Raw genomic sequence first — 14,452 nt, 5'->3', positions numbered from 1 at the left:
GCTCTGGCTGGCGATGGGGCTCCCCAGGACGAGTTGGAGAGCGTCAGGTCCCCGTCCTGCAGAGCCACCCCAGCACGCAGCTCCTCCCTCGGGCACACCACACACCGGGAGCACGGCCCCAGGTCCCCCCGCACGCCCAGCCCCATGAACCAAACCACCACCGTGCCCTGACACCACCACAGTTCTGCAGTGCGGGGCCGCCCATTCAGCCCCCCCGGTGCACCCACGCAGCCCCTCCGGCCGACGCAGCCCCCGCACTAAAGCCGCGATGCCCCGCGCAGGACGAGCGGCTCGGTTGGCACCAGACGTCAAACAGCTCAGCCGCCATCCCTGCCCCACGGGACAGGGGACACCAGGAAGGGCGTGGGGGACAAGGGACAGAGCTGGGCGCCCGGCGTTGCTCCCACGCGCTCCCTGCTGGAGGCTTCCCCGGGGGAGGCCAATGGCTGGGGTGCCGGCAGCGCTGGTGGGATGAGCGAGGGGACAGCCGGGTGACAGCTGGCAGGGGGTGAGGCCACACCACGAGGGTCCTGCCTGCAAAGCCCGTCCTTGCTCAGAGGCCAGAAGTCGGAGCTAGTGCCGGTGGGCACGGGACGGGCAGCCCCGGACAGGCAGCCCCCACCGCCTCGCGCACCCACACCAACACACCCGCGCAGCGCCACCGTCCCCTCGTGGCCCTGTCTGAGCCCCTGCACACCCAGAGAGGACACCGGTCACCCCTCTGTGGGTGGCTTGAACCCCAGTGACAAGGGACAGGGAGGGCTTTGCCAGTCTCTGCTCGATGGCACTTCCCACCTCCCATGTGCCAGCACCGGCCCCGAGAGGCACACACGTCCCCGTCCCCATCCACGGCTCAGCACACAAACTTGTTACCACACGCGGCCCCGTCCCCTCGTCCTGGTGCCTGGGCTGCCCTTTGGGGACACCCAGGGGACCCCCACATGCTCCACACCCCAGTGACCGGAGCTGCTGCCGGGAGCCCCCAGCACACCCAGCACTCCCAGCCACCAGCCCAGAGCCACAGCGAGCATCTCGCCGTGCACCCCAGGCCCGCTCAGTGCGTGTCCCCGCGCTGTCCCCAACGGGTGGGAGCCCTGGGGACACCCAGCTCCCCCCACACGTGCCCGAGGCCATGCAGGTCTCGCCGGAGGCACAGGTTGGAGCAGACCCACGGGACCAGCGCCTGCTCCTGCCTCCTCCACAGCTCCCAACGGCGCAGGACGGGGACATCACCGCTCCGGGACGGGGACACGGCTGCTCCGGGACCGCTGCCCCTGCACACCCAGCACGAGCACAGCCTCCACCTGCACCACCACCTCCCACAGCCCAGCCACAGGTGGCACAGACAGGCAGCATCTGGCCTCACTGTCCCCAAAAGGGCCCTGTTTGCACCCAAAAGAGCCCCCCGAGCAGCCGAGCCAGGCTGGGCCACCTGCAGGGGACGGGGGCGCGCGGTGCCGGCACGAGGTCAGCCCACCAGCGCGGCAGGGCAGCATTAGAGCCCCCGAGCCTCGTTACACACTAATCACACTGGAGGTGACAGGGCTTAGGGGAGGGCTTAAGAGAAACCGTCTCCTTTTTACTGACACCATCTGGACACAGGCGCTCTCTCCCCCTGCCCAGCACGGAACCGGAGAGCGGCAGCGTGGCGGGGTGGGGGGGTGGGGGTCAGGGTAGCCCCCCCCAGCCTCCAGTGGCCTCGGCTGGCTCTGGTGTGGCACAGCCAGGGGAGGGAGGCTCGCACACGCTGACCGGAGCGGGGCCAGGGGACGTGAGCGTGGAGCCGCGGGGGCTGCGAGGGGCAGGGGACGCAGCCCCCGTGCAGCCACGCTTGGGGCGCGAGGCAGCCTGGGGACACCTGCCCGGGGACACCAGGGGACCCCGCGTGCTGCACGCCCCGGTGGGCTGGGAGCCCCCAGCACCCCCAGCACCGCCGGCCACCAGCCCAGAGCCGTCCCCCCCGGAGCTCCCGGTGCAGGGGGGCGGTGGGGTCGCCCCTCGCCCCGGTGCCGCCGTCCCCCCGGCGGGGAGGAGCGGGGCGCCCCGGCTCTGCCCCGCCACCGGCCCGAGCGCAGCCGGCGAAGCGGGGACGAGGCGCACGGGGCCGGGCCACGCACCCGCTCCCCTCCCCGCAACCCGACCCCGGCCGCGGGGCCACCGAGCACCGGCGGGGGGGGGTGGGGGGGGCTCCGGGAGCGGGGCAAAGTCGGTCGGCGGGGCAGGGGGCGGGGGGTGGGGTGGGAAGGGGGGCGCGGGTACCTTCCATCCGGCGGAGCTGTTGCTGTCCCCTTTATCCTTAAAGTAGGGGACGTATCGCACCATCCAGTCGTAGATCTGCGAGAGGGTGAGGCGCTTCTCCGGGGAGCTCTCGATGGCTTTGGTGATGAGGTCGGCGTAGGAGAGGTTCCCCCAGGCGTTCCTGCGGGACGTCTTGGCCTTGCGGAGCTGTCCAACGTCCGCCCCGGGCGGCGGCGGGGCGGCGGCGGCGGCTGCTGCTGCTCTGCGCTCCGCCGGGGCCGCCGCCGCGTTCTCGGTGCCCTCGGCTCCGCCGGCCGCCAGCGCCGGGGGGGGCCCCGCCGCGGCCCCATCCTCGTCCTCCGCCGTGAAGTCGGGGTGCGGGAGCGGCCAGGTGCAGGAGCGGGGCCGGCTCTGCGGCTCGAAATCCGGGTCGATCTCCACCTGATGCGCCTGGAGCTTTTCTTCCATGGTCCCCCCCCCCCACCCCCCCTCACCTCCGGCGCTGCGCTCCCCCCCCACCCCCCGCCCCACCAGCAGTTGCGGTCGGTTTCCACCCAAAAATTTAAAAAATCTTTAAAAATTTTTTTAAAAAATTAAAAAAAATAAAAAGAAAAAAAGAGGGAGAGGAGCGCGGAAAGGGCTCCGGGGCGGGGGGAGACGGGGACGGGGGCGGGGGCACCGGTCCGGGTGCGGGTGCGAAGGCACCGAGTCCGTGCGGGCTCTACCGGGCGGCAGCGACCGGCTGGGCGCTGGGCAACGGGCGGTTAACGGGGGCGGCGGGCCGGGGGGGGCGCCGCATATTCCTCGGGGGCCGCCAGCCCGGGGCCAGACGGGGCTTCAGCAGCCGCGGGGCGGCTCCGGAGCGGCGCTTCCCGGGGCGGCTGCGGGCGCTGCCGCGTCCATCGGGTCAGGCGGCGGGGCCGGGCGAGGGCGGCGGCGGCGGCGGGCGGCGGCGGGCGGCGGCTCCGGTGTCCCCCCCCGCCCCGGTCCCCGGTTCAGCGGCCGCGCACCGGCCGCGCACCTGCCCGCCGCCGCCGCCGCCGCGCTGCCGCCACGGGGCGGGCGGGCCACATGCTGGGGCGGCCCCGCTCGGTGCGCGGTGCCCGGCGCTCCGTGCCCGGTGCCCGGTGCTCCGTGCCCGGTGCTCGGCGCTCAGCTCCGCCGCGAATGCGGGCGCCGCCGTGACACAGGGGGAGGGCCCGGGGGGGGGCGGGGGGAGGGCGGGGCGGGGCCGGCCCCGCTCCCTGTGCCCGCGCCCGTCCCTGCCCCGCCGCCGTCCCGGTGCCGCCCCCCTCCCACCCCCCCCGGCCCCGCCGCCCCACGTGGTGCCCCCGCCCCGCCCCGCCCCGCCCCGCCCCGCCCGCCCCCCATTGTTGCCCCGAGCCCGCCGCCGCCCCCTCATTGGCGGGAGGCGCCCCGCGGCCACGCCCCCTCCCCCCCGCCCGCCCATTGGCGCGGCGCCGGCGGGACGTCGCCGGGGGTCGCCCCCCTTCCCGCCGCGCCCCGCCCCGCGGGTGACGTCACGGAGCCGGCCGCATCCGCGCGTCGCCCCGGGCAACGCCGCGAGGCCACGCCCCTTTACTCCTGGCCACGCCCCTTTACTCCTGGCCACGCCCCTTTACTACGGGACGCGCCCCCTCGCCCGCCGCGGCCACGCCCACGCCGGAGGGGACGGGGGAGACCCCCGCTGGCAGGCCACGCCCCCGCGGCCGCAAGGCCACGCCCCCGCGGGCTCCCCGCGGCCCGCGCGCAAGCCACGCCCCCCGGCTGAAGCCACGCCCCCCGCGCGAAGCCACGCCCCGCGGGCTGGGTGGGCGCGCCACGTGCGGGGCCCGATCCTGAGCCGTGATCCCCGGTCCCCGGTCCTTGATCCCCGGTCCCCCGCGCCCTGATCCCCGGGCCCGATCCTCGGTCCCTGATCCTCGGTCCTTGATCCCTGACCCCACCGAGCCCTGAGCCCCGATCCCCAGGTCTGATCCCCAATCCCAGATCCCTGATCCCCAATCCCAGATCCCTGATCCCCCTGATCCCAGATCCCCAATCCCCGATCCCTGAGCCCCAACCCCTGGGCCCCCTGAGCCCCGATCTCCTCTCCCCACGCACTGCCCCCGACCCCCTCCTCCACCCACCTTTACCCACGCGGGGCCTGGCGCTGCCCCTTCCCTCCCGCGCCCCTCTCCCCCTCCTCCCGCCCCGTCCCCAGCCCTCCCGCTGCCCCCCAGCTCCCACTCACATTCCCCAGCAGCCCCGCGGTGCCCCCATCCCTGCGACCGCTCGGAGCCCTCCGGGTGCCCCGTCCCTCGCCTGGCACGGGCAGAGCCCTCTGTGGCTTCAGGACCGGGTGCTGCAGCGGCTGCCGGGCTGCCTCACCCCGTGCCTCAGTTTCCCCCCGGGAAGCAGTCCGGCAGGGACAAGGACGGACGCGCACAGCTGGGCTGCGGGTGGCGGGCGGGTGCCGGGCGCCTTTGTGGCTCCTTGCGCCTTGAAGCCACCCGAGCTGCCCAGCGCTCCCGTTCCCGGCACGCCCGGGGTCCCAGCCCAGGCTCGGCAGCCCCCGGCCCCGAGGTGAGGGTGCCCAGGGTGCAGCCCCTCGCTGCGGGGTGGAGGCGCAGTGCTGGGAGGGACAGGTCTGTGCCCCGGGCAGGGGCAGCGCGTCCCAGCTGAGGCTGCTGGCACCGGCGGCAGCAGCGCAGGGCTGGCTTCCAGCATCACCTTCCCCAGCACCTGGTTAATTATCACTTAACCGCCTGGCACCAGGCGGGAGCATCTCTATTAAGGCGGCTGCACGCTGCCACCAGCCCGTTAAGCAGCAGGCCTCGCTGCTCGTGCATCGCTGCGTGGCGAGAGGCAGCCTCGGGAGCAGGGATGGGGGCACCCGGTGCCACCATCCCGGTGACATCGGGGCTGGCAGCGGGGACATCCCGTGGGCATGCCCGGCCGCCCGGGGTGTTGGCACCGTGTGGCCGTGCTGGGCGAAGCAGGGGGGTGAGTGCTGGCATTTTTGGAGGCCCTCCCCAGCCCTGTCCCACGCCGGCAGGTGGAGGTTCCCGGCCCCGCTGGAGGTGGCAGCAGGGCCGGTTAGCTCAGGCTGTGCCAGCTTCTCCCCAGATTGCACAAGCGGCCGGTCCGGGATCACGCAAGCCTGTCACCCCGGCTGCCCTCCCGTGTCCTAACCACGGGGGTGACAGCGCCCTGCGGCACCCTGCAGCACCCCGCGGCACCGCCCGGCACCGCCCCAGCTCCCGATGCAGCGTGGTGGGACCGGGGCTGTCCCCGCCGTCGGAGCCGGCTGTGTGTCCCCAGGGGCCACCCCCCCGCCTGCCAAATCTGTTCCTTTCCCGGCAGCTTCCAGCAGCATTTGGGCAAACCCTTCCCGCTGGGGTGTGGTGCGCCCCCCAGCTCCGCTGGCTCCACCTTTCTCTGGGTGATGAAGATGATGATGAAGATGAAGATGATGATGATGATTGATGGTGATGATCATGTCGCTCAGCACCTTGGCCGATCCTGTGAAGCTGAGGCTCCAGGAGAGGTGCCCTGCGTTTCTCCAGCCCCAGCAAGGTGCCCGCCCTCTCCGGGGTGGGAAGAACGAGGCTGAAAGGGGACACGGAGCTCGGTGGGGACAGGGTGAGCAGGGCCAGCTCGGTGGGCTCCTGCCCCGCACACGTGAGCTGCCCCTTGCAAACTGAAGTGGCAGAAGGTGGCTGTGACTGCCCTGTGCCAGCGCTGCCCCCAGAAAGCACCAACCAGGTCTGTGACAGCAGCCGGCGGAGGGACCCCCCCAGTGCCGGGGGGCTGCGGGGTGCTCCGGGCCTGGGCTGCTGCAAGGCACCTGCGAAGCCGGGCTGAACCCGCAGCACAAGGACCCCCGGGACCCCCGGGACCCCCAGGACCACGCTGAGCCCTGCAGCGTTTGTTCCCTGGGGACGAACCAGGGCGGCGGGGCTTGGGCACAGAGCCACCAACAGCCGAAGGGACAGGGGCCGTCCGCGAGGCAGATCAGGGTGCCTGCCCGTGCAAGCTGCCTGCCCTGTGCTGAAAGGCAAAGCCAGGCGTTCGGCATGCCCTGCGAAATGAAGGATCGCCCGACTGCTGACCGGGGCCTTTGAGGAGTCGGGTGTGTGATGGGGAGCCGTCTCCTCACCGCGTCCCTGCGTTGCGGCGCTAAAGGATCTCGGGCGGCGCGTATTAAAAAAATGCTTTCACGGAACATAAACTGGGAGTTAAGCGAACGAAATGATAAAGTCAAAAATGAAATATTTTTACTTTCCAGAAATGAGCTTGGTGTTTTGACATGATCGGAATAAACATTTTGACACTGCTGAAACAAGAAAGTCAAAGTGATTCCGCTAGACTTCTTCCTGGAGAAAATGGCAGCAAAATCGACAAGTTCTCAGGAAAAGGCTTGATTTCAATAAAAACCTGTTTTCTGATGGAAAACCCCTCCAGGTAGCGCCTTCCTGCAGCCTCGCTCAGGGCACAGCGCTCCCGCAAGGCTCCCGGTCGCCTCCCGGGACGGGGGCCGGGGGTTCCTCGGGGCTGGGGTCCCGCAGCCCCCTGAGGGCTCTGCCAGGGCCAGGGGCACCCCGGGGTGCAGGGCCAGTCCCTGTCCACACCCGTGTCCTCACCCATAACCACGTCGTACCGGGTGGTACATACCTCTGGTCAGGGGGCACGTCCGTAACAAAAGTTTTCAGTGGAAAACCCAAACCTTCATTTTCAAAGGGCTGGAGCCTGGCTGAAAAACCAAGCGGACGGTTCAGGAGCGTGCTCGTGTAGCTGATAGCTCCATTTTTGTGAGACACCAGCTGGGGAGAACGTTTCTTACCAGCCTATGGCGTTCGCTGTCGGCATTGAATTTTGCTCCAGAACGGCGCTTAGGGAGCTCTCCGCTCTTTAATAATAGCAACACTTAATAACAGTTTTCAGTGCTAATTCTTGGTACTAATTCCGTGTGATTAAATGTATCTTTGCTCGACAGAGACCCGTGTTATGTCATGCAGCGAGTTCACAAACCCTCTAACCTCCCCTCCTGGCCCAGCTGCCGTGTCCCAGCACCGGGCAGCGAGAGCTCCCGGCACAGCGCACGGCTCCCCGGCCCCGCACCGGCACCGCCCGGATCCCCTGGCACAGCCTGGCGCTGCCAGCTCCCCGCCACGTGCCACAGCCTCCCCAGGGGATCCCCATCCAAAGCAGGGACCATTTGGCAAGAGACCTCTGTGGGACGCGGCTGGCTCCCGGTGCTGGTTTCCCACAGCTGAGGGCACGACGCCCTCATTTCTGCGCTCCCCGCTCGGGCTTTGCCCTGCTTCCAGGCACGACTGCACCCAAACCAGGGCCTGGGTGCCCCTGAAGCTGCCAGCCCGATCCCTCAGGCTGAGACCAGCCACGGCTTCTTCCATGGCTTCAGCCCCTATTTGCATTTAGAGGCGAAAACATCCCTCTCGGAGGGTGCACGTTAATGCAGCATCCAGGAGTCCCTGCACGAGAGCTTCCTAGTCGGTCTCATCTGCCTGAGTGAGCTGAAAACTGCTAAACACGCTGAGTGTGTCAGACCAGATATTATCAGAAATAAGACTACCTTTTGCTGGCACCCACAGCTTGCAGACACACAGCTACGAGCTATTTAAATCTTTTCCAGCTGTCTCCCGTGCTTCCAGAGCGTCTCAGCCCTGACGGGCCGTTTAACCCTTCCCTTCCACCAGGTGATGTGACTTCGGCTGGGTTCTCCTCTGCTGGCCCTCAGGAGCCGTGGTGCTCCCCACGATGCGGGTCTCGGTGTCCCCGTGGAGTGGAGGAAGGGGGGGCCGTGCCTTCCCCCACCCGGCACGGGTCACTTCTGGTCCCCACCACCAGCCGGCAGCCGCCTTGCCCGGCTCCCCGAGCTCCAAGCAGGGGAGCTGCCCTCGGCCGGTGCCCGAGCCGTCCTCCAGCACCTGCAGCCTCGCTCGCGCAGCCCCAGCTGGGGACGGTGCGGGGCAGGAGGCGTCCGGCTGCGCCCCGTCCCCTCCAGCCCCAGACCTTGCCCTGATCTTTGCTTTTCCACCGACGACCCCGAGGCCTCCCGTGCTGGCACGCTGCGCCGCCCGTCCCCGCACCGCCCGGCCAGAACGGCTGACAAGGGCCATCTGCCGGGGCTCGGCGTCCAAGCCGAACGTGTCGGGCGGTTTTGAAGGTCACAGAGCAGGGACCGAACTGTATTTTCATACTTCTGTGTTTTCACACCGGGATACCGGCATCGCCGAGGCGGGGAGGAGGAGCACCCGTCTGCAGGAGGGGTGTGGGGGCTGCACGCAGGGCCCCCACCTGTCCAAAGGGGAGGTGGGCAGGGTCCCAGGTGGAGACAGAAGGTGGTAGGAGGTTGTTCCAGTTGGACGTCCCAGTGCAACCAGGCTGCAGGGGGATGGTGCAGGGACGAGCACGAGCACGGGTCTTATTTGCTCTGAGCATTTCTCTGCAGGGCTTTGCTGCAAGAGGGAAACTCCCTCCACCCAAGGCACAGCCCCTGGCTCCTACAGGGACCGTGGGCATCGTGGCCCCGTCACAGCCCCAGGTCCCGCATCGCAGAGAGCATCACTGCTGTGGATGTACGAGGGCATGGGGCTGGGCTGCTCTGGGAGCCCCACGGGAGATTTGGCAGCACCCTGCACTGCCGGGTCTCTGCACCCTGCTCCCCTCCGTGCCCCCTCCAAACCCCCCCTTGGCTCCCTGCTGCCCCGGGCAGCCCAGCAGCGGGTGCGGGCAGGTCGGGATGTGCAGGGGAGCCCAGCTGGAGGCAGAGGCAGCTGGCCAGGCTGCAGCCTCGGGCAAGCCTGTGGAGATGGGGCTGAGCTGGGGTGGCACAGGGGGTTGGGTGCTGGGAAGCTGGGTGCCCCGGGGCATTGCCACACCTGGGCGAGATGAAGGGCTGCACGGCAAGGTGCCTGACCTGGGAGATTTGTGATTCTTCCCCTCCTGTTTGTGCTCACAGCTGGATGTCCCCAAAGTGGGGGCGTCCTCATGGACTCGGGAACCTCCTTCCCCTTCCAAACCCCAGCTGGGGTCAGGCGTCCTGTCCTGTGGGAGCCCACCCGAGCCCCTTCCCCGCCGCCTCCCACCCCAGGGGGTGGTGATGCTGTGCGGGGCGAGCACCCGGCCGTGCCAGCCCCTTGCTGGGAAGCCCTGGGTGGGTGCCGGCTGCGCCCTGCAGGAAGGCGATGCTCGCCCCCGCCCCGGGCTCTTGGCCCCATGAAACCCTGGCTGCGAGCCCCAAAAGGGTGGCCAAGGGTTGGGGAGGCCAAAAATGTGCCTTCATTCCGTGGAAAATTACAGATGCTTTTTTTCTTTTTTTTTTTTTTTTCTGAAGGGCTTGGTGGTGTTTTCCCCGGCAGAGGCTGGCTGTTTGCGCCGGGGAGGGAGGCAGGTGCTGGTCAGAGGATATTTTTACCCGAGCACAGCGCTCACAGCACGCCGTCCGACCGCCCCGCGCTCCCGCTGACCCCGAGCAGAGGGCGGCTCGGGGAGGACGGCCAGTTCCCGGCCCCTGCCCGCAGGGAGGAAAACCCTTTCCAAGAGCGCCGCAGGAACGCGCGGCTCCTCGCGACGCCCCAGGGCTGCCGGCTCTGCCCTGCGGCTGCTCGGCCCCATCCCGGGGGTGACGGCTTCCAGCAGCAGGGCTGGGCTCCCCGCCCCGTGCGCTCACCCGCGGCGCCTCTCCAGCAGCTCGGCCAACAAACAGCGCGGGGCCCACCCTGCGCAGGGTGGATGCGGTCACCTGCTGCTGGCTGGCCTCGGAGACGGACAGGTCAATTGGTGCCGCCTGCATTTTGCTTCCAGTGCTCCCCAGCTGCGGCAGTGCCTCAGTTTCCCCTAAGCCTGGCGCGGTGCGCGGGAGCTGAGCTGTGCCAGGGGCCGTGCACGAGGTGCTGCTCATGGACCAGGCACCTCCGAGACCTCGTCCTCAGCCCAGGCACGCTCCACACGTGCACCAGCGCGTGCCGACTGACCCACAGCAGCACACGAGCCCCTCACAAACTCTGCACATCCTCAGCCCCCCAAGGCTCATGGAGAAGTCCTGGAGTCCCTTAGGATGAACTCAAGCCCAGGTTCTGCTCCCCACCCGTCCTGCCCCCGTGCTGCGGGATGGTGCTGGTGGTACCTGGGGTTAGGGGCTGCGGCCAGGGACCCGGAGAGCAGGGACTGTCTTTTCCCAAGTGGCGGTGGAAACCCCAAATCCCGTGGTGGCTGGGCTCTACGTGCCATGTCCCCAGGGCTTTGTCTTTCTGCGAGGCTCATTGCAAAGGCTGTGCTTCCCTACAAACACTCCTCTTGCCTATCATGGGTTCGGCTGGCTTTGGCAATGAGCTAGGGAGACCGTGTCAAAGCCTGTTCTTGTCAGCAAATGTGGACAAATTACCTAATCTTCTGCGGGCCTACAACAAAATATATGTCTCGAGCCTCCGATGCACTGCAGACATGCCAATAGCTCTGCAATTAGCTGCTTAAAAGCTGGACAATCTGCACAACTCTTGAAGCACCAGCGAGTACGGGATGGAGGATTTCAGTGCCAGGCAATCTGCACTCGAACACTGCGCGCACCGCTGCCCCGCCACGAGAGGCAGGGACGGGGCCGCTGCACGCAGACTGGTGAAGGAGCGCTTCGGCGATGGAAGCTGGCAGTGAAATCTTCACAAAGTGCCCCAAAATTCTGCCCCAGCACCGAGTGCCCAGCAGAAGACCTGGCCCTGGATGGAGCGGGACAACAGCAGTGCTTGGTGCCTCGCCTGTGTCAGAGGACGTCAGGATGGGAGCCCACAGGCGCACCCTGGCCCACGAGCAGGGTTGACACGAGCCATGTCCTCGCTCTCGGGGAAGCCCAGCAGCTCAGGCACGGGCAGCCCCCAGTCAGTGGCACGTCCCAAGAGGCTGGCCGGTCCGTCAACGGAGATCTGACCGTTTTTTATTAGAAAAGACCCAGAAACACACATTTCCCTATTTACTGTAACAGAGTGCATCTGATGGTGCCAATGCAACCTCATTTATGGTTGCTTAACGCAGCGGAGGAGGAACCCTGCACCGTGCAATTACTACCCCATTGCAAGCTGTATCACACCTAAGTGATGTCCACATGCAGCAGGACCTGCCCCGCTCCCAGGCGGTCCCAGCAGCTGGTGGGTACACGCAGAAATGGGAGCACTGGGAGCAGGGGGTGTCCCAGAGCTCCGTCATGCTGAGCGCTACAGGCAGCACAGAGACCGAGGGGCCTGAAGGAGGTCAGTGGGAAAGCTCAGCAGATTTGGGCCTTCAGCACGGAGAGGAAGCCACCAAGGGGTTACGCCTGCTGAAGGTGGTGTTTGAATCTCTAGACAGGGCTACAGAGAATGGCAGTGCCCCGTGTTTCACCCTGCAGGCACAGGGCGAGCACTGCACAGCCTCATCACCATCATTTCCCCCCACATGGGGCAGACTTACAGGAACCCCACTTTGCACTGGCTTAGGGAGACGTTGCCACAGCTGCTCCATAAGGATGGATATGGTGCGCTGGGGTGGGAGCACTTCCTCCCCCAAAGCCACTTCCGCAGCCGGTGCACACCACCAGTCCTCTGCACCCCCGAAGCACCGGGGGATCACGCCACAAGTTTCCTTGGAGCTCGGGTCCGTGGCCACCACGGACGTCCCAGGCCGACAGGCAGCAGCTCGGCGCGTTGAGCAGCGTCCCCGCAGCGTGGGGCGTGCTGCCTGCCGGGGCAGGACGCGCTGGCCCCGCGCCCGGCGCAGGGCGGTGCTGCACTTTCTCCTTTCCACGGGGAGGCTGCAGCCAAGCCGACTTCCCCACCCTGAGCATCCCCACCCTGCCCGGCATCGCCTCCTCCCACCTCCCCGGGGAGCCTTCGGGAGGGGTGGCAGGCGCTGGGGCTTCGCTGCTGCCCCACAGGGGACGAATCCTCCCCCTGGGCTGCCGCGTCCTTTGGAAATGGTGGTGCTGCAGCACCAGCTTGGGCTGCTGGTTTGCCCAGCGAGCCCCCAGATGGTGATTTTGGTCCCTTCCTCCCTGGGTTTTCAATGATTGTCCTCAGATCTCCTGGGTAGCCCTCGGTGGTACCTCCCCGCGTGCCCACCTCTGTCCGGATGGCCAAGGCCATGCCCGGAGATGCAGGACACAGCTCGGGGTGCTTGGGAAGGAGGTTTGCTCCCCCTCTGCACAACACTCATTAGGCTGCACCCAGAGACCTCACGTGTGTTGGGTCATGGTGGGCATCACAAAACTGGAGGCAGCTCAGGGGCTGACACCAAGCAGCTCCAGGGGCTGCAGGGTGTTGGAGGAGAGGCGGAGGGAAGCGGGTTTGTTCAGCCTGAGGACCGGAAAGCTCTGGGGAAATTCGAGGCCACCTGAGAGAGGGTCACTGAGGAGGCAGAGCCAGGCTCTTTGCAATAGCCCAGGGTGAGAGGATAAAAGGCAACAGGCACAAGCTGAACTGGGATCGGTTCAGACTGGATATAGGGGAACACTTTTTCATCACGGGGAACGTCAAATGTCAGAGCAGGTTGCCCAGGGAGGTTGTGCAGTCTGTGTCCTTGGAGGTGTTCAAGACCTAAACGGTCTTGAAAAAAGTCCCTCAACAGCCTGGTCTGACCCTGCTTAGAGCAGAAGCTTGCACGGCAGACCTCCAGAGACCCTTCCTCCCTGAATTTTCCTATCACGCTGTGTTGCTGCAGGTGGTGGGGTTTTCTTTTCCTGTACAGCTTTTCCCTTATTACCTCTTCTGTCTGAATTCCTTAAAAAGCCATTTTGCTGGTGAAGGAACATCTTGGGAATGGCTCTCTGCTTTCACTTCAGGAGCATTCAAGATTGTTTCCATTTTCTGGTGGCTTGGGGGACTTTTCACACCCGTGATTGATAGCGAGCCGCATACAGCCAGCCCTACGTGAGCGCTGAAGTTGCAAAGCAAAGCAACTCCAACCCACAGAAATGTCACAAGTGAGATAGTCCTCAGCACAGTAACTGTGCCTTCTTATACATATTCAGGCTGCAGGGTATTTAATTACGAGATCCCGGATTATTAGCACGCGCTCCTGCCTTGTTTGGGGGAGGGATGATGCATCTGGAATGACAAGGCTGCTCAGCACCTTCTGTTCCCCAGTCTCCGTCAGTGAGTCACAGGCTCGTCCGCGTCCACGTCCTGCACTGAGCAAGGCAGAAGGGGCCCGTGCTGCTCCTGGTGCGACTGAGACAGGAGGCACCAGACGTACGTTAACCCGGGAAACCTTCAGACCTGGCAGTGTTACCTGTGTCCTCCTCCCTCCGATCACCTCACCTGCTCCACACATATGTCTCCCACTTGAAAGTTATCGTTTAATCCCAGGGGCAGGTCCTAGGAAGAAGAGAGGGACGGGGCAGGACGGCAGCAAGGCTCTGGCTATGGTGATGGGGAGACGCAGTCCCCAGGCTGCCCACACCAGGACGCAGCCAGAGGGGAGGGAGGTCACCAGCACCTGCCCAGGCTGGTGCTGAGCCCCTTGGGCAGAGCCCAAACCCCCCCAGCAGCTGCAGCCTGGGCTGAGCGACCCTCTGCAGGCAGAGGGTTTTCCCCCCGCATGGGACCGTGCTCCCCGAGCAGCCCTGCCGGAGCAGGCAGGGAGCTGGGCTCCCTCCGCCGACAGCAGCTCCAAATCTGCTGGCACACATCCATTGCAGAAAAAAATAATAATAATAAAAAAAAAATGTGTCAGTGAAAACTTGTTCAGCCAAGCGGGCTTCCCTGGCACAGGGACCGGGGCTGGGCTGCTCCCCCCGTGCCACGGTGCCTGCCCCGTGCCAGGCGGGCAGGCACGGGCAGGGAGCGGGGCTGGCAGCAGGGATCAGCCCTGGAGGCTGCGCAGCTCCCACAGGGGACGGGGAGCAGGGGACCTGGCTTAGCCACAGGCTGCCAGCGTTTGCTGGAGCTCAGCGTCCTCCCAGCAGCAACGGTGGAGGGAGAGCAAGGACACGGCAAAGAGATGCCATCCCCAGAGCTTTTCTGCCCGCCCTGCTGCCTCCACCTGCTTGGTGCCCCCAGAACCCCAGCCCCTGGGGGCTGCATGGAGGACAGGAGGCTCCGCACGCAGGGATGAGCCTCGTGAGGGTGGTGCCGGCTCCATCACCGCGCTGCTCCGTGGGGCTCGGAGCCAGCCCAGCCCGTCGGGCTGCTCAGGGGGCTGGTTGTGACAGCAGCTGGGACTTCTCTTTGCAGGTGGGGGA

At 66.7% G+C, this 14,452-nt stretch overlaps 1 protein-coding gene across 1 annotated transcript in view; it reads right to left on the bottom strand.

The window, feature by feature from the left end:
* Nucleotides 1-2,733, bottom strand: part of FOXO6 (forkhead box O6) — a 29,376-nt gene extending 26,643 nt beyond the window's left edge. The window contains exon 1 of the mRNA XM_066982510.1: nucleotides 2,260-2,733. Coding sequence (XP_066838611.1) covers nucleotides 2,260-2,706 — 447 coding nt within the window. The 5' untranslated portion in view covers nucleotides 2,707-2,733. The remainder of the gene's footprint in view (nucleotides 1-2,259) is intronic.
* Nucleotides 2,734-14,452: the final 11,719 nt, after the last annotated feature.

Source organism: Anser cygnoides, chromosome 24 (genome assembly GCF_040182565.1).
Source record: "Anser cygnoides isolate HZ-2024a breed goose chromosome 24, Taihu_goose_T2T_genome, whole genome shotgun sequence".
NCBI lineage: Eukaryota > Metazoa > Chordata > Aves > Anseriformes > Anatidae > Anser > Anser cygnoides.
Note: the sequence above shows the minus strand (reverse complement) of the source record. Positions and strands in the feature narration are given on the sequence as shown.